Source organism: Odontesthes bonariensis, chromosome 3, assembly GCF_027942865.1.
Source record: "Odontesthes bonariensis isolate fOdoBon6 chromosome 3, fOdoBon6.hap1, whole genome shotgun sequence".
Taxonomy (NCBI): Eukaryota; Metazoa; Chordata; class Actinopteri; order Atheriniformes; family Atherinopsidae; genus Odontesthes; species Odontesthes bonariensis.
The window spans coordinates 18,823,733-18,843,098 of record NC_134508.1 but is presented as its reverse complement, the minus strand read 5'-3'; the positions used below and the strand labels follow the sequence as shown (position 1 = coordinate 18,843,098).

At 40.0% G+C, this 19,366-nt stretch overlaps 1 protein-coding gene and 1 pseudogene across 6 annotated transcripts; one reads left to right on the top strand and one right to left on the bottom strand.

The window, feature by feature from the left end:
• Positions 1-1,198: 1,198 nt before the first annotated feature.
• Positions 1,199-2,644, bottom strand: LOC142377766 (ammonium transporter Rh type B pseudogene; annotated as a pseudogene).
• Positions 2,645-3,609: 965 nt separating this feature from the next.
• On the top strand, positions 3,610-19,092 carry arfgap1 (ADP-ribosylation factor GTPase activating protein 1). 6 transcript variants are annotated; one of them, XM_075460740.1, is made up of 14 exons: positions 3,610-3,828; positions 8,005-8,076; positions 8,517-8,626; positions 8,954-9,125; positions 10,635-10,735; positions 10,819-10,905; positions 11,002-11,116; positions 11,221-11,277; positions 11,402-11,434; positions 11,620-11,649; positions 12,679-12,735; positions 13,716-13,775; positions 14,873-14,928; positions 15,022-19,092. In XM_075460740.1, the coding sequence occupies exons 2-14, from the start codon at positions 8,017-8,019 to the stop codon at positions 15,392-15,394; spliced, it is 1,311 nt and encodes a 436-aa protein (XP_075316855.1). In that variant the 5' UTR covers positions 3,610-3,828; positions 8,005-8,016; the 3' UTR covers positions 15,395-19,092. The 6 variants fall into 6 exon arrangements, with proteins under 6 accessions (XP_075316855.1, XP_075316857.1, XP_075316856.1 ...); XM_075460742.1 differs by lacking the exon at positions 13,716-13,775 and having other exon boundaries at positions 14,879-14,928; XM_075460741.1 differs by lacking the exon at positions 11,620-11,649 and having other exon boundaries at positions 3,611-3,828.
• The last annotated feature ends 274 nt before the right edge of the window (positions 19,093-19,366 follow it).

Genomic DNA, 19,366 nt, shown 5'->3' with positions numbered 1-19,366 from the left:
GCTGTGTGGTGCAGGTGCCTTTACATCAAAAAGAATAAAGGAAAGATGTGTGAACGTCACAAAATTCAAACCGTCTCACTGAAAAAGTTTGAATCTGGTGCGTTTTTTTTTCAGAGGAGAACTCTTCCATTCAGAAGTCCTCACAGTAAAATCCTTTTTCAGAATGTTGGCACAATGTTTTTAACAAAGCGGGGCTGATGCTTCATCTCTCATTGGATAATAAACAGTGTTTAAAGATAGCCGGTAAGAAAGAAAATCAGGTTAGAGGATGAGTTACTTAAAAGTATTTATTTTGACAAACTCAATCATAGGAACACACATTATTCCCATTTAATTTAAAAGATCTAAGTCTCTTATATTATTACATCATCAGTTAAAGCGTAGCTGCTTCTGTTGGGATTTTTTTATTTAATTTGACAGAATGAAAAGCTTCCATTACTGTCTTTATGCAGAGCTTCTGAACATTTCACTTCACTGTCTTGACTTTGAAGCACTTCCAGATTTGACTTTAGAAATAACATTATTTTAAACATCATGCGGTTAAATATGTACTGTTATGTTTCTTGTCTTTTAAATATTATATGTCTTTTGTTATCTACAAATGGTCTGCTTTATACTCATTCCTGCTCTGAATTATGGTCTAGTTATCAATTATGCAACAAATGGGAAATGATATGTGGCAAACATAGATACAGAAGTTACTACTTAACCTACAACGCCAATGGATAATGAGGTACTAAGGACTATGTATGTAAAATAAAACTAAAATGTTGAAGTAAAGCTGCTTATCTTATTGAAGCGTCAGGGAAGGATAAGCTAAAATGTTCTGTGTAAAGTCTGCAACAACAGAAGGGATGAAAAATAGAAAAAGAGATGCAACACTTCACTCTATTATTTATTTAAAATAGAATTTTCCAGTATACTTAAATACATCTCACTGTTAAGAATGTCATGCATTTCCTATTGCTATTTTGCATACAAAACAACAGCCAGACTGACATAAACAATACAACATCAACAGCATTTGCTCAAGAAAGCCGGCATGTTTCATCTCTTGAGACAGGGATCATGATCATTCTCAACTCTGCTTTACTGCATCAAGGTAAAAATATCCACATATTATTGCATCTCTGATGGCAATGATTCAACCATGGGAAAATCATGTTTACATCAACACTGACTGTAAGTGCATTACACATTAGACTTTGATGTCCATGGAACTAATTCTTTCCTTTTCATCGATGCTTATGGAGGTCTTGCGCTTGTCTGTGCTGTCAAAGTCAGAGGGCATATCAAAGAAAAGCTCATCATCAAAGCAGTCTTCATCGGATGGCGATGCCATGAATGACAACTTCATGATCAGTCCAGTAAGAATCCCACCAACTGCGGATGCTGCAATGGTGGAGAAAATAGCTGCAACCTGGTAGAGAGCTTGTTCCTGTGCTGTGCGGCCAAGGCCCGGCTTCAGCCCGGGAATCAGCTTCTGCAGCTCAAGCAGCTTTGGATCTCCCACAGGTGGAGCCCGATGGGAAAAGATTTGATACATGCTTGGCCCGTAGGTCTCCTCAGTGGCCAGGAGGATGGCACAGATCCCTGCTGTGGAGGATATCAGGCCAGTGAGTCCATGGAGATTGTGAATACCACACTGGTCTTGGATTCTCATTCGTTTGGCCAGAAAAGGCGTCAGGTACCTGTAACCAAAGAAGCAGGCAGTGCAGCCCATGATTCCCAGGGCATACGCAGCTACAGGGGAAATCATCATGTCCACAGAGGCCCCAACAGTAACCCCACCTGCCAGAGTCACGTTCTGAATATCAGCCATTGTGAGCTTGCCTCTCTTGTTGAATACCGCAGAGAGTGCAAAGGCGGTGATAGTCGATGAGCTTAGACCCATAAAAGTGTGGAGTATTGCTCGGTGCTGATCGTCACCTTTAAATGTAAGAGCAGAGTTAAAGGAAGGCCAGAATACCCAGAGGAACAGGGTTCCCAAAAGACACAGGATGTCAGACTGATAACTAGTGGTCTCTTTAGCGTGCCCATGATTAAGACTTGGGCGATACAGCACAAATGTCACTCCCAGACCAAAGTAGCAGGCAAACAGGTGAATAAGAATAGAGCCGCCAGCATCATTAATTCTGATGTATTTCAGTACAGCCCACTCCGTCACAGAAAAAAGAGGAATCTCGAGCAAAGCCATTACTAAGAGTTGAATAGGACTGGTCTTCCCAATCACGGCTCCAAAAGAGATAAGCACGACAGCACAGGCAAACTCTGCATTCAGCAGGTTAATCACCCCCAAGTGAATCTTACCACCATGGTAAAACTGGAAGAAACCTTGTATCAGAATTGCCCACTGGATTGTGAATGCAGCTGTTAGGAAGTTGAAGACCATCCCACTGAAGCCGTAGAAGCGGAAGAAGGCCAGCAGGCAACCAAAGCCTACGAAGATCATCACCTGCACATCAGCAAAGTATGGGTAGTCGCGATATAGGGAGTTCTCCATCGGATTGGTCCCATTGTTTTGCAGCTTAGCATTGGCATTGTCATCATAAGTGACAAACATAGCGTAGAGCACTATCATGACAATCTCCATTACTAACACGAACGCCGGAAGGCGCATCTTTAAACTTGTTGATGCAGTCATGTTGATGCACCAGTCAATACAGGACACTTGCTCCCCCAGCTGCAGCAACAACCCTTTTATACAATCTTTCAATCAGATAAGAGCAGCTAATAGCATAGTGTAAAAAAAATTCCTTACCCAATACAGGACAACATTATTCATAAGGGCAGCATGTGAGAGAGGAATGTACTTTAATCCCTGAGATTTTTCACAATAATCTTATCTCTTCTCCTGCTGTTTGTCATCCCCGTTCTGTCTAATGTTATATTTCCGAAAGCAGATTGGATTGATAGAAAAGAAAAAGAGCGTTCAATTTGTTTCGCACAGCAAAAAGAGTAAGAGGCCTGTAAACTGCCCACAATTAGCTTTTTTTTTGTGTGTGCTTTTTGACATGATCATAATTTCTAAGATTACCGGCTACAGATGAAATATAGGTAAATGTCTTTTTCATGTTTGTCCTGTGAATTGATTAATTTTTTATGAGTGAAATGCTAATGTTATCTATGCCTGATAGGCGCAACAGTTGCGCTGAGGAAAAAAACAGCAATGCAAGTTAATTTATTTGCTCTCTATCAGGCAAAAAAAGGCCTGATGATTGACCCAATCGTTTCGGTGTCTTTGACACAAAGGCTAAAGATTGTGAGAAAAATGTGTTGTGCAGGAAGGGAGGGCTGTCAGGCCTGTAGACAATAGAATGAATCATTAGTGAACCTAAACTTAGTCAAACATTCTTCGAAAACAGCCTGCAGGGAATGGTTGAATGAAGACATTTCAGTTTATATCAAATTAATAATTTGTTGTGCGTTGGAAGAAAAAGCATAGCACCACATAAAGAAAACGTAGTTAGGGGCAAGACAGAGTTGCCATCAAAGCGAGTAAATACCCCAAGAGATTTGTTTGAGTACGGAGGCTTTAGTTCAGTGGGTGGCGGTAGTGAATCTTAAAACTGGTTCGCAGCCGCCAATAAAACCTCAAAGAAGACCAATAAGTGTTTTCCCAGCATGCATTGCACTGCCAACGTATGCAAACAGGAACATGGCTACCGGTTTTTAACATCGGCAATCTTCACTATACTCTTCTGTGTGTCTGACACAGTCTACGACAACCCGACACCTGTTGTGCCTCCGCGGCAGAAGGAAGAGTTTATCAGTGGACTCTACAGACTCTGAAAACAGCGTCTCTGTGGTTCAGCTGTCACAGCCGAGGTAACGAGCTAAGTTAGCTAACGTTAGCAGTGACACGATCAAGTCTTCACTTTGTGTTGCGTCCTTTTGGAGATCACCTTTTAGATACGACCAGAAGAAAGACGTCGTAAGAATCATGGCTGTGTCATCACCGCATGCTGTTAAATGCACTAGTGGATATATGTCTGAAACCTAATGATTTTCACAAAAAAAAAAAAAAAACACGACACGACACGACTGCAACCCTGTATGGATGCAGAAAGGTAAAATAAGACAGTAGCAATGCCTACCTCAATCTGTGGGACACAACTTTGACACAGCTTGTGCGATCTCTTTGTCTTTTGTCAAACAAGACAAGGGTTACATGCTGCAAAGCATATGTGATCAATTTGAAACGCTATTGCCTGCTAGTGTGCAGAATCTACACAAAATCTCACAGTCAGATTACATGTAGATATGATCACATTGTCCTGTTGAAACGCCACCATCCTTTGTTCTGATTGAAAATGAATTCTTACTGAACCAGATTAGATCAGTCTGATCAGACTGAGGTGTTTAGATGACACATTTTTAATTCTGTTTATACTGTAGAGGTGATTAAGTGCTCTACATATACACAGTTATTGATTGATTTCTCTCAAGAGACTAAAGTCGATATGATCCAACATGTCTGCAACAGTTTGATTATAATAACTTATAGCTGTTTAATTACGGCTCTTTGCTTTTAGGCCTTGCTTGGAGAAAGTCTAAAACATACAGGAAATATAAAATTATATGGACTGTATGAAATGTAGTTTAATAGCGGTGTTGCTCTCCATCTTGTTCCGCGGCTCATTCATTCCAACCGATTATATTATCTTTAACATCAGAAACTAAATGTAGAATTGAAATTCAAAACTTTTTTTTATCCTGTTTTGGCTTGGCACTGTAGTTTGAAACAATGTATTGTATAAACGGTAAAATGTGCAATTCAGTGACATAAATGTAGATTATCTTGGACATTAATACACGTTTGGCGCTCACATATTTGCATCAGCAGTCTGACGGATGTTGCATCGCCGCTTTCCACCAAGATGCCTCACAGACCCCTGCAGTAACAGAATAAGATGGATTGTAACTTCTTATTTAGTCACTTGTATTCTGACAACAATGACCATATTTTAAAGATCTCTTATCCTATTATTGACCTTTTCCCACTCACTTTATTATAGATGCGTACATTTAGATACATAATTCCTATAATTTTACAGTTTTTGTTATGTGTGTCTATTTCTCTCCTTTAATGAGAGTAGCTTTAACCTGTCCCATAAGGTCTCATCGATAAGGTCTTTGATTCGGATTCTTACATTATTAAACACCCTTTAACATAACTTATAGCCCAACTTAAATATCTGGTATACTTGGCGTTAAGATCTCCTGATAGGATGGCTTTAGGTGAGATTTAAATTTTTAATTTTTTTTTTTTAATGTGATACTAAAGCTATGAGAACTTTTGTGGCGTTAGCTTTTTGTTTATGACATTTTCTTTTAAATGAGCTCTGGTAGCGTAAACCATTTTTACTGGTCACAAAAGAAAAAGCACGTATGTACGAAATGCAGTTAAGGATGTACCATAAACACCATGCTTAAAGGGACACTATGTAATTTCTTCCCCCATCTAGTGGTGCAATTTTATTTTGCAAAGTTGAATGAATTTGCTCTCTAGCGCCTCACGTTTTCAAATGTGCGCTGCAACTTCTTGAACTACGGCAAGCGGAATGTGTCAAGATTCAAGAAGCTATAGCTTCAGACTCAAGGTCCATACAAACAAAAAGAAATCAAGACACACAGTACAAAGGATTACATAACACACATACAATAACACTATAAATACAGATGACAGATAACATGTCAGATAACATAACATCTCCTTTGGTGTGCAAGCAATGCAATTAGTCATATTCCGGGAGTTACCGGAAGTGACGTTGACGCAGCGTTAGCATTAGCCTGTGTTAGCAATAGGAGCATTAGCAGCGGTAAATAAACTCCCGGTAAACTTACAAACTTTCTAATGCCTCGTTTTGTGAGCTAAGAGCCTATGTGTACTACGGCAGAAGTTTGGTAACAATCAATGCATTATTAGTGGGATCATTTACGAGATAAAATCTATTTAGCTTTTTTTTTTTTTTTTAAACTTTATTAGTAAATCAACAAAATAACAGTTTACAAATGTGAGCATAACGCCACTAGAAGATATCCAGGGGGAGCATAGGAATAATAATAAAAAGAAGAAGATGATGCACTTACAAAAAGAAAGCTAATGAACACAAAGACATATGTGCCAAGGAATAAAATCTATTTAGCATTAGCGGCTGTAATAAGCCATTTGGCGGAAATGACGTCACAATGACGTCATTTCTGCTTGTAGGCCTGGTGGGGAAATCGCGATTCGAAGTGCTTTATGTCCCTCTCGGCACTTCGTCATTTTTCATAGAGCGGAAGGACATGGCAGCCTCCATAGAGCTTACCTGCTCTATGTAGATACAGACAAGTTATTCTTCACTCAGGAGGATAAGTGAGATTTTTGACAGAGATCATTTTACACCAATGAGAACTAACTTATGAATGAATATGTTGATTTGAGCTAATAAATGACTTAATTTATTACATAGTGTCCCTTTAAATACCATCGTTCGTTTTAGTCATCGTGTCATAACAGGTGGTGGGTTGGGGGTAGTGCTGGGCGGTATGACCAAAAATACATATCACGGTATTTTTTTCACAGTATCACGGTTTCACGGTATATCACGGTATTTTTTTTTCATGCATAATTAGGTGTTCACAGCATTTTCTACAGATTGAGAACAGAATTAAAAATTAAAATAAAAATTCTTCAAAATAATTCCTTCGTTAATAATTGGTCACACAGAACTTTATTGTATTAATATTCACATCTTCATTGTAAACAAATTAATAACATAGCTAATTACACTGGTCGGACTGTTCAGCTCTGTTTCAGACTGATACCTCCGGTTCAGGCTGGTCCTCATCCTCAACACGTCTCTTTTTCAATCGCGAAAAATATTTTTCAATACTCATCTGGATTGAAGCAGCAAACATTCAGTGTAAGAGTTTTAAAAAAACGAATTTATTTGATTCACAGCTGCTAGTGTTTTGACCTCGACAACCCAACTACTTTTTTTTTTTTTACGGCAAACTTGCGACTAGTTAACTTTATAAAGAAGGCGTAATCGCTTGTTTGCTATGGGTCGAGACGGGACAACATTGTATTAAAAATATAAAATATTTTTATAGGACTGTTTAATGTGATTTTTATAAAGTTGCACGTGATACCGACCTTTCGTGAATTTCGCCAGCCGTCTTCTTTCGGTTGAGCTAATCTAACGCGACGCTGAAGCTAGCAAGCTTCCAGCTTCCAGGGATGATCTCGCTGATGGAGACACACACGGTGTGCACGGAGGGGAGGGGCTGTGTGTGAGTGTGTAGGCTATGTGAGAGAGACGCATGACTGACAGAGACGGAGGGAGAGCAGGGAAAGGAAATGCAGCTTAACGAATACGAGTATTTTTTAAATAGCGTTAAAAATAGACAGTAAACATGCGTTTTTAGAAGTGCAACACTGAAAAGAGTCCCGTCTCAAACAATGTCGCGCAACGCAGCGTTCCCCCCGTTGTGTAATCAAATACACCGGTATGGCGGTATATTAAAAATTCATATCATAATGAAATTATAAACCGGTATTCGGTGTGAACCGGTATACCGCCCAGCACTAGTTGGGGGTTATATATCAGTTCTGTGTAGTAATAATGCATGCACATTTCTTCATCTATAACTTTGGAAAAAAAAAATGGAATTGGATGGAGAATACTCGTGCAGCCCCATCTCTCACACACATTGGTGTTGAGCGGTAAATATGCTTGACTACCTGCTTACACTATGTGTATCTCTTTGGTGGTGTCATGTCAGTCACAAGGTAGTCTTACCCCAAAGCAACTCTTGCTTCTTTGTCTCTTTTGTTCTCCATTGGACAACTTCCAGATTGAAATATTTCACAGACTGTCACATCAAAATAAAAAGAGATTCTCTTTTAGGAACACAAGACTTAAATTGGCGAGTACGAACTCGTCCGCGAGGGTAACGGTTAGCTTTTATTGCTTGTTGTTGCACTAAAGACGATCTGCTGCCTTTGTCTTTCAGTTTTCTGTCATCATGGCGAGTCCAAGGACTAGAAGAGTTCTGAAGGAAGTGAGAACCCAAGACGAGAATAATGTAAGTCATCAAGGCAGCTCATTCACGTGGCTTTCACAATGCAGTTCACATAGAAGGTCGCAGGTGTTTGAGAGGCCTTTAGCACGGCACCGTCTGATGATCCTTCATAATATGTTGTCCTTTCATCCTTGTTCAAATAAACAGAGGGAGGGATTTTAGATGAGAATTTTCTCTAATCAGTGGATGTTTGTGTTTTTGGTGGTAGCAGCATGACGGGGTCTTCTAGCTGGCATAGCATCACCTTTTTACTTTGGTACAAACAAAGATATCTGTTAGGGGACATATTTGGAGTGAAGTGCTTATGTGGTGAGATGCACAAGCATTACTGCGGCGTTTTTGTGAAGTAGCTTTAAAAAGAATAGAGACTGTTCAGGGTCAGGCTACAAATCTTTACAAACCAGCTCAAACTGTGTATTCATTAATGCCTGTTTTCTTTCCAGCTGTGTTTTGAGTGTGGGGCTTTTAACCCTCAGTGGGTTAGTGTGACATATGGCATCTGGATTTGTCTTGAGTGCTCTGGAAAGCACAGGGGTCTGGGAGTGCACCTCAGGTAAGTTTGTTGGATCGAATCGTGGTTTTATCGACGTTAAACTTAATCACTGGTTTGTCTCGTCAGACGTTTTGGGATGGTTGTTGTTGCATCCAAAAAATTACAGAAACGTATTGACTTTTTAGATAAAGATGCCTGCTGACAGCTCAATTGCATGGACAGTTAGAGTATTGATTAGTTGGGAATGCATGCCTGAGTCCAGTGAACGTGTGTTCCCTCATTGTAAGAGTTTTATCTCCCAGTTTTCGGACAGCGTAGAGGTGGTGTTCCTCCTTCTCGTTACAGATGAGCAATCTCAGCCTGTTTAATTTCTCTCCTCTGCCGTAGCTTCGTTCGCTCTGTCACCATGGACAAGTGGAAAGATATAGAGCTGGAGAAGATGAAAGCAGGAGGAAATGGAAAGTTCCGCCTGTTTCTTGAACTCCAAGATGATTATGATCCCACCTGGACTTTACAGGATAAATACAACAGCAAAGCAGCTGCACTTTTCAGGGACAAGGTGAGCTTTAATCATTGACCCAATCAATGATTCAATCAATCAATGATTAAAATGCAGTACCGCTCAAAAGTTTGGAGACGTCTCTCCAATAATTTTGAGTCATCATTGATAGTTTCTTTATGTTGCGGGTTCTTGTAGAGGGGAAGCAACATCTTCATACTGTTCCCTTATAAATTCGTATTTAAAGGGGAACTCCGGGGCATTTGAAGCGTGTTTCCATTGCTAGAGGTTGTCAAATACTGCTAGTAGGACACAGAGAGGTCCAGATCTGTGCTCCCTGTGTGAAGATCGCTCTGTCCGCACAGCATGTCATGCGAGGCTAATACGTGGTGGCTAAGGGGCAAGCGCTAACCCTTCCACGTAAAACAACAACTTGCACACAGCAGAAACGTCACACCACTTTATAACCCATCCGACAATAAAGTCACAACCCTTACCATCAAAACCATATGCATGGTTCTCACATTACTGGCATGGGGACGTTACAAAACAACTTTATAAACAGCATGTAACTCACCGGCTGGTTGTAGGCTCGCGCATGTGAAAGCCCAAAAGAGTCGATGAAGAATAATCCCATATACAAAACAATTATTTTCTCTAGAAAAACTGCGTTCAAGTATTTAAAACATTACAACAATATTACTGGGCATGTATTGTTGTAATGTTTTAAATACTTGAACGCAGTTTTTCTAGAGAAGATAATTGTTTTGTATATGGGATTATCGTCCATCGACTCTTTTGGGCTTTCACATGCGCGAGCCTACAACCAGCCGGTGAGTGACATGCTGTTTATAAAGTTATTTTGTAACGTCCCCATGCCAGTAATGTGAGAACCATGCATATGGTTTTGATGGTAAGGGTTGTGACTTTATTGTCGGATGGGTTATAAAGTGGTGTGACGTTTCTGCAGTGTGCAAGTTGTTGTTTTACGTGGAAGGGTTAGCGCTTGCCCCTTAGCCACCACGTATTAGCCTCGCATGACAGGGTGTGCGGACAGAGCGATCTTCACACAGGGAGCGCAGATACGCATCTCTCTGTGTCCTACTAGCAGTATTTGACAACCTCTAGCAATGGAAACACGCTTCAAATGCCCCGGAGTTCCCCTTTAAGATTAAGATCAGATTTATTGTCATGCACATATATATACATACACATAACTGACACCCCTCCAGCTGTCAGCTTCACCAATTTGTGAGTGGCGAGAGTGGGAATCGAAACCACCAACTTTCTGGTTACTGGACAACCCACTCTATCACATCAAATCAAATTTATTTGTATAGCACATTTGATGTAGAAAACAATTCAAAGTGCTTCACATAAACTCTAACCACTGAGCCACAGCCACTGAATTAATGTAGTCAGTGAGTTTTATCAATTAACTTTAAATTGGATCAAAGAAAACTGAAAGAACCTTAACTTGGATGCGAGTGTGTTTGCTAAATAGATTACTGCAACTGCTGCAGCGGTGCCATCTGCTCGGAGGAATTCAGGTTTCATTTTGCACGACAGGTGGTGACTTTAGCAGAAGGGAAGGAGTGGTCTATTGAGACCTCCTCTGCCAAAAACTGGACATCTCCTCAACCCAAGACCAGCCTTTCCTCCTCTCATCGGTAAATATGAAAGAAGCATTAAACATACCCGTGCTGTTTGTTTGGGAGAGTAAAGCCAGTGAATGAATATTTCTTTGACTCAGCCCCGGAGGAGCAGCTCAGAACTCGGCCAACTCCAGCGACAAAGCTTTTGAGGACTGGTTGAGTGATGATGTTAACTCTTACCAAAGGTACGGTTTGTCTCTTTTTGTGTGTTCCTCTGTTGTGCTCTGCATATAAAGCTGTCGTCTGTCTTCTTACGATTATTCTCATGAATGTTTCTCCAGTGGAGGCGGTTACAGCGGAAATCAGGAGAATCGTTATGTGGGTTTCGGCAACACGGTGACCCCGGAGAAGAAAGAGGATGATTTCCTGAACAATGCCATGACATCGATTTATTCGGTAGGCCCTAATACATGTTTTTTATTGTATTTTTGTTTGCTGATTGGACTTTTCGTTGTGTTTGTCCTCCTGCTTAATGTTGGGTTTGTTTTTGTTTTTTTCAGGGCTGGAGCAATTTCACTGTTGGAGCCAGCAAGTTTGCTTCTATTGCCAAAGATAATGTGAGTGTATTTAAATAAAAATATTGGAAAAACGAATAACGTTGCATTCAAGGTTGTATAAAAACACTTCATATAAAACTGTTGGAGTAATTATTCATTGTGCCCCCCCCTTTTTTTTATTCAGACAACTAAACTGGCAAGCCAAGCAACCCTAAAGGTAAGACTGGTGTGTTCACAGGTAGCTCGTTAAAGCCAGCGTTTCTGAGGCGTTAAGTCGCCGCCTCTTATGTGAGGATGTTAACAGTCGTACACAGTGGGCTATTTTGATGAGTACATCTCTTTTGATGTGTGAATTGTAATAACTGTTGCTACTAATATCTTTTTTGCCCTCTCTGGATGTAGTTAAAGGGCTATAAAGCACCCCCAGAACCGGTAATGCAGTTTATAGGTGCATGGTGCCTTTATCACGTCATGTATTTCTTTTAAAACGCACCTTTTCTTTGAAGTTTTTAGTCAGCTTGTTGTTTGTTTCTTTTTTTTAAATTTCAAATACATTTTGCAAAAATGTCGCCCTGACATGCTTTTGTATGTCAAAACCGTTGCTTGTTTTGGAGCTTCAATTTTGAGTTTATGGATAACCTTTTATTGGCAACTGGGAGCGGTGTTGTGAAAGAAGAAAAATACGTGATGTATTATGGAAATGAGCAGCTGTTTACTCACTTCCATTTGTTACGGGTTTTTCATCCATGCATGACTGTTTGTGCGATCACTGCTAACAGAGCTGAAGAGGTGTAATGGTTTGGGAAAACATTTTGGTGCTTAATTTGCACAGCTGTAAGAAAGGAGGGGGGCGGTGTGTGGAGTTACAGTTAATCTCTGCAACTCAAATGCGGTTTAACAGTCGGGTCATAAACTTTTAAGTAAAAAAAAAAAAATCAAATATTCTCCACACTCTCTGAGATTAGAGTGGCGAATCTGGAGCAATAATTCACTCACTGACATAAAGAAGAAAACGGTTCGTCTGGGAAGTTTATTAAATCAGGAATTTGCAAAAAAAAAAAAGAGGTTTTCTGAAATTTAAGTCACAAAAACTGGGCGTGATGAGGCTTGTTTAAACTTTAGAAAGTGCTTTTCTGACTCCCCCTCCTCGTGTGTCACTTTAATCCCAGATGATATGATAATGATGTTTGTTCTCATCATTTTGGCTTCTGTAGAATTGAGAAGGCTGTGTTAAAAAACAAAACTAAATGAATAAAACAAATCAGAGGTTCGATAATAGGCGGCTCACGTTTGATCAAACTAGACATTAGTATAAACGAGTAATTTTTTTGCACCATTACACCCTCTTGAGCTTTTTCAGTCTCCTCGTGCATCTGAAGAACAAGCAGCTCAGTGTATTGCACTCCTGTGAATGTTGAACTGTTTCATCTGAGCGAACTCTCCTCTCTGACTTCCAACTAGGCCTCTGAGTTAGGACAGACATTAAATGAGAATGTTATCAAACCTACCCAAGAAAAGGTAACATTGATGTTTGAAGTTGTCGGCTATGGTGGTGGGTTGCAGTGCTTTAGACAAAAAAAAAGAAAGGAACACGGCTTCAGATGTGAATGTGCTGTTTTATTCTCTGCTTGTCTGTGCCAGTTTATCTGCTTCGTGCCAGCTTACATTAAAAGATAAAACCAGTGCTTTCAAAAGAACAAAAAAAACCAACAACAACCAAGTGACTCAACCAAGAGATTTGGAGAGACGTCCAGCTGTGAGCTGTTTATCTGAGAACACGAGTGAGTCGGCGAGCATAGGCCCTGGATAAATCTTTAAGTACATTTTGCCATATTAGGGAGTCACTGTCTTTGTTCGGATTCCATGCCTTATTCCTCTTTTTCAATCATGACTTTCTGTTTTCAAAACAGTTTCCCCATTTAATTATTGTTTTGAACATTATGTGAAAGTACTAGTTTTGAAGTAGGTTGGGTGTTGGATCGTTTTTCAGTCGGGTGACCAGGAAACTCGGGATGTCTCTTTGGGACAGACGTTTCAGTCGGTCTACAGTGAGCACGCCAATAGACGGAGATCGTGAGATTGTCTTACTGAGTTCTGTAAACACGAAATGACACAACCAGTAGTTCCTCATTTAAAAAAAACAACAACAAAAAAACAGGATTAAGACAATCTCATTCACCGTGGTGTGTAGTGTTTTATTCAACGAGATGGCTGAAATAGACTTAAAGTCTTTTTGTCTTTTAATGTACACTTGGCACTGCTGATTTAAGGTTTGCGTAGTGTGTGTGTGTGTGTGTGTGTGTGTGTGCTTTTTTTTAAGTCTTTTTACTCTCCTGCTTCTTGCCTCGTAAATTATTACTGCTATTAACAATAGCCAATGCCTCTTCTCACCATCCAAAATGAACGATGTACTACATGCTCTTGAGTATCAAACCTGTTTTAGTAAAGATGCTTGTTTTTTTTTTGCTAAGTTTTTAATGATAATTTGGCTCACCCAGGTGAAAGATGGCAAATTGCTAGATGAAATGGCGGTCAGCATCACGGGGTTGGCAAACAAGGTAGGATGGGCAGGATCCTGCCACGCTGTACTGCTGCAAAACCAGTCTCCTGAACGAGGATGCTGAACACTGATCGAGCCTCACCTGGGCACCTCAGTCACAAAACCCTCCACGGAGACTGGTTTTGCAGCGTTGATGCAAGTTTGAAGAATGTTAATTAATGTTGTTCTCTCGTTTTTCTTGCTACCATTATCATTCTGGTGGTGAGTACACCGTTAACAACTGTAATGATGTAAAAAGGACAGTTTTTATTACTGCTGCCTGTGTGTTTCAGATCACTCACTGCTCGCTAGATGATAGGCGAAACTTCTGTTTTATAGAGCGGTCCAAATGTAAAGTCATTTTTCTTTTATCACCCTAAATGGTGGACTCAAAGTATGCGATGCCAAACATGGCGACGGATCAATGGTCTCTACCCAGCAAATATACACCATCAAGCTGAAGTTAGGCTGCCATTTTATCAGTTAGACCCGCAGCAGCATGGGGACATGGAAGTGATAATAAGTTTGTTTCACCAGTTTCCTGGCAACATGAATCATTATTATATCTCCAGTTCTGTTTTATGATTATAATGTAATCTTATATGAAATGACCGATTTTAGTTTTTTTAGCTTTAGAAATGTGGCGCAAAGATGATTGACTAAATGTGACAAGATTAATGTGAACAGGGAAAATAAATTAGGCATTTTGTGGGGGATGGGGACTGAAATACACGTAGTTTACTTAAAAATAAAGCTGTTTTGAGCTGGTGCATTTAAGCGTGCGACGGCTGTGTACAAAGTAGTGCGCAAAAACATCATTTCATTATGATAATGTGTCCCTTTATATAGTCTTTTGCAAACTCTCCCCTAAGAAGTCAGAAGGGCTTTATGAGTGAGTGAGTGATTTTGAGCACATCGTATGACTAGTTTAAACTAAAATGGCAGCCTTTTCATATATTGTAAAGTTAATGGAGAATTTTATGCTATATGTCGTTACGTGCCACTTATACGAGTCCTATTTTCGTCTTGTTGGATTTAGTTCTCTGTATCGTGCATGCGTTTGTGTCTTGGTGTTTCAAGATTTGTGAAGTAATGCTTGTTTCTGCCATTGCATAGGTTCAGGGAGCTGGTGCAAAACTGACTAACATGTTTTCTGGAAAAGAGGAAGATGGGTAATAAGAGCCAAATTTTTCAAAAATCAAAAGCTGCATGTGACTGAATGATTTGGTGCGGCCCGTTAAATCATTTTGTTGTGATTCCTGCAGGTTTGGTGGAGAGAGCTACCAGAACATGGATAGCACTGAGGGATATCAGGGCAGCTCTAGTCAGCCCGTCGCGAGGGACTTCTGGGAAACCTTTGGCAGCAACAGCTCCTTAAAGGAGAAGAAGTCTCCCAGCAGTGACAGCTGGACCATTGCAGATAACTCTGCCAAGAAGAGCTCTGACAGTTGGGACAATTGGGGCTCTGAAGGAGCGTCCAACAACAAAAACGGCACAGAGGAGGGCTGGGAAGCCTGGGACAACAACTGGGAGAATGCGGATGGTAAGACGAAGAAGAGTCCTACCAGTGCGGATGGTAAGACGAAGAATAGCCCTACAAAACCTGCTGAGGAAGCCTGGGGTAATGCAGACTGGTAGTGCCCTCGCAAATATACCTCTCCTCTTCTTCCCCCCCCCCCCTCTCCAACTATTCATCTCACTGGCACTTTTTTTTTAAAGAGAATTGCCTCAGTTTATATACTGATTTGTGCAATCAATCTACCCAAGAAAAAAAGCAACGAAACCCAGAAAACGTTAGACGTTATTGACTTCCAGAGTCGTATTTTATTGTACGTCGCCTCCATCACAAGGAAACAACAGGATTGATTAATGTAAATAAGATAATGAGTTACTTTGCGGGTTCCCAAAACGTAATCCTCTTAAAGGTGAAGAAGCCAGCGTTCTGAGTGCATCATGGATTTAATGATATTGATGTTTAACTTACCCATTAAAATTTGATGAATGAAACAAAATCTGAGATTGTAAATAGGAATACTGGTAGTTGTAAATACAAGTAACAATTATCACCTAATATTTTGTCCTAATTCGGATGAGGCCCTCGGATCTTTTGCACGTTTTGTAAAATTGACTTAAGAGCGCCCATTCCATCCCGCAGTCAGTTCAACTAAAATAAAGGAGACAAAGTGATCGTTTTACCAAACCGTATACATTAAATCAACTATGTAAAATTATAATGAAATAGTCTAATATGTGACTAAATGGCCTTTATATGGTGTGTTTTTCTTTTGTTTTTTTTTCTTTTTCTTTGAGAAACATTATTTTGTTTGAACGTGTCGGGGAATTTAGGAATATCGGAGCGGCTGGACGACGTTGCTGAGCTATCAGGACCAGAAAAGGAAACGGCAGGATGCTTTGAAACGTATAAAGACCAAAAAGTGTTGCTAACCGATTATAGCGGGGGGATAAAAAATCATTTTCATAAATATTTGGATCAGCTTGTTTGTTTACATTCCTTGTTGAACTCCTTCAAACCAAAGTGTTTCCAAATAGCTGAATTGGCTTTGCTGTCCTTGAATGTGCGTCAGCTCGGCGTGGAGTGAAAGTCCACCACTGATGAGGAAAAAGGGGGTGCTGGATTCATAACGCCCGACAACATGAGCACAGTAATTGTTCCATCTCAATTATAACCTAGTTGAGTAAGTGTGAGAAGCCAAAATGGGATAATCTGAATAAATGTGCAGCACTAAGCAGTTTGGATTATTTCTAATTTTCCCTTTCACCTAAATTCTGAAACTGTTACGCACGCAACCTGAAACTTAACACGCCATTTTTAATTTTTCTGACTACCATCAATGATCAGATTTTTCTCCATCTTTACTTTTAAAATCAATAACAACATGTAAAAACTTGTGTGTAACCCCAACCTGCATGTTTAGGCAGAGACCCGACAGTTAGTGCTGTTTAAAGCACAAACCCCAGTATTGTACAAGTGTTTTTTTTTTTTCTTATACTAATGCCACTGTATGCTACTTTAAACTGGAAGCAAATAACCATTTCTTTGAAAACAACACAACAAAACAAGCTCAAACATGCCAGGAATGCCCTCTAAAGCGGAAGGATTTATTGTGAAATGATGCTACGTGTTTGTTTAACCTTGAAGATGTCTGAAAGGAACTGAAATTTCGCGCGATCCCCTCTGAGCTCAGTGAGTCGGCGCAGGATGCAGTGAAGTGGTTTAAAAAATCCTGTCCTGGAACAGGCTTTTTGGGACTTACATTCTTTCATAAACGTTGGTTAATGGCTCCTATTGTTTTTTCAAAACCAACTGTTTTAGTCATAGTTTTGCAATTTTGTGCACGTTTTTCGAAAACACACTGTAGAGTTTTGGCTAATTTATGTTTCTATATTATATATAAATCTATATAAAAGTTACGATAAATAGATTATCATGAAACTTCCTGTTTGCAGTGTAAAACACTGTATGAGAGTGAAGGTTGTGTTGACTGCACTTTCATCATGATGGTGTTGTAACAGCTGACCTGCGAACCTGTGACCTTTGACCCCGGTCAAAGTCATTGTAAATTTCATCTCGTACGAACTGTGTGAACTCTGTTAATTTCACCCCGGACCGGGGTGTCACACGCACATCTTCACGCTCGTGTCCACATCCAAATTGTGGGTTGATATCATTGAGGCTTATTTATACGCTGGATGAGCTCAAAGGCTCGCTATGAATTCCTTTAAACGCCCAGCTGTAGTGCATCCTTGGGTTCAAACGACTGCTGCTTTCTCGCTGCTAATCAGAGACTCTGAGACATTATGAAAGGTTCATTGTTATAACAAGTAGGAATGTAATTGATGTGAATTAGGGTATTTGTATGTAACTTCAGTATGGTGGCCTTTCTTACCCTTTTGTGTAACCCGCTGCCTGAGCATCTCTGGGTTAATCTTCAGGAGTGATGCAACCAAGTCAGGATCAAGCGTAATACCATTGAACTAATTGCAACCTGAGGTTTGGCTTTGATTTTAAAACTTTAATTATGCTTAAATTTTTACAAGTGAGATTTAAAAAAAAAAAAAAAAAAAAAAGGTAATGCCACCACGGTCAATTCCCATCGATTTCTTTGAGCCTTTTCGCGTACCATCGTTGACCAGTTGGCTGTGAAGAAGAGGAGGAAACACACTGGATCGAGTTAAAACTCCTACGGTCCCAATAGCGCCTCCCGATTGGTTAAAAATAGCATCATGCTTTCATGGCTTTTAATGAGTGAAGAATAAATCCTGGAAACTACCCGTTTTCCACAAAAAGCGTTCAGTTCACTGCCTGGCTTTTTTTTTTTTTTTGGTTTCTCCTTAATCCGAAACCGTTGTCATGTAGACCTTATTTCCACTGCTTCGATTCCTCTGTGGTTGGAAAAGAGGGTGCGTGACGGCAAGATGGCAAACTTGAGTATAAGCTGTTTGTGTGCTTTCAGTGACAATGCTGTAAAAAAAAAAAAAAAAAAAGGATCACTCCTGTCGCATTACGCTCGCTGAACCTCTGCAGTTGTGTTCATGTACAGTCGAGTGTTAAAAGCCTTAAACAGCTGTGTTTACTAACTGCTGACAAAGATGTCGGCTGCTCTGTGTGTCTCTTATGTGGTGAGATGCACATGTTGGAAAAATGATCACTTCAAATATACATTGTTACCCTCAACATTCCCTTTTATTACTAACAGGACGACATTTACTTTTGGATTTTTTTCTCATGTTGATTTATGCTGTTGAGACATAAAACAGCTTTGTGCTGTGAAGTCACCCTCTATTTATGCAAAATCTTGGTGGCTGTTCTTTTTGCAAATGTCACATTGGGGTTGCTGGTAATGCTTGATTCATGGACAAACTGCAGAACGTGCCACTAAATGAAATGCATCTAAATCATCTTGAGATAAAGATATACAAAGTTTATTTATTCAACCCCCCCCCCCCCTCCCCTTTTTTAAATGGATGTTTTTGTATTGGCCTTATCAAAAATTGAATCCAAAACCTTCCCAGAGCAGCAGCAGTTGAGCTTGGTTTCTTTGCCTCTGGAACATTTGAGATGAAGCACATCTCTGTTTGTCTGTGTAACTGTGTCAGATGCCATTTTTGATGTCACGCATGATGTGTTATGTGGAGCTTAAAACATGCAGTTGTTCCCTCAGTGACTTTCAGTGCAGTTGTCTGCTTGCCCTTTTGAAGTTTTTCACCAGCATTCATCCTGTGAGGTGAGCCTGTGATACCGATTCCATCGAGGCTGTGGATATATTTCCTGTACACATGGTTTCTGTGTAAAATAAAAATGTATTGTGAATGTTTGTGTGGTGCATATTCTGGAGTAATTTGTTGACCAGTTATAACCTGGTGCCCTTACCCAACACCATAACCTTTTCAGGTTCAGTGCATCAGTGATACTTGAAATAAATATGAAATGATCCAGTACCATGTGATTGTTGATGTGGCTGTTGACACTCTTAGCTTTAGGTTTTATGTGTGTGAAATATATCCTCAAAACTGCCATCGCGCCTTCTGTTTAGCCGTGTTTGCTGACTTTTGTCGTTTGCTTTTCTCACAGTCTTTTTGTACTGGGAT

What these genes read in the sequence shown, in the direction of transcription:
- arfgap1 (XM_075460740.1), top strand. Translation starts at nt 8,017, where the DNA reads ATGGCGAGTCCAAGGACTAGAAGAGTTCTGAAGGAAGTGAGAACCCAA. An exon ending in TCAAACCTACCCAAGAAAAG is followed by an intron (nt 12,736 to 13,715) that starts GTAACATTGATG and finishes TGGCTCACCCAG; the next exon opens with GTGAAAGATGGCAAATTGCT. An exon ending in TCACGGGGTTGGCAAACAAG is followed by an intron (nt 13,776 to 14,872) that starts GTAGGATGGGCA and finishes GCCATTGCATAG; the next exon opens with GTTCAGGGAGCTGGTGCAAA.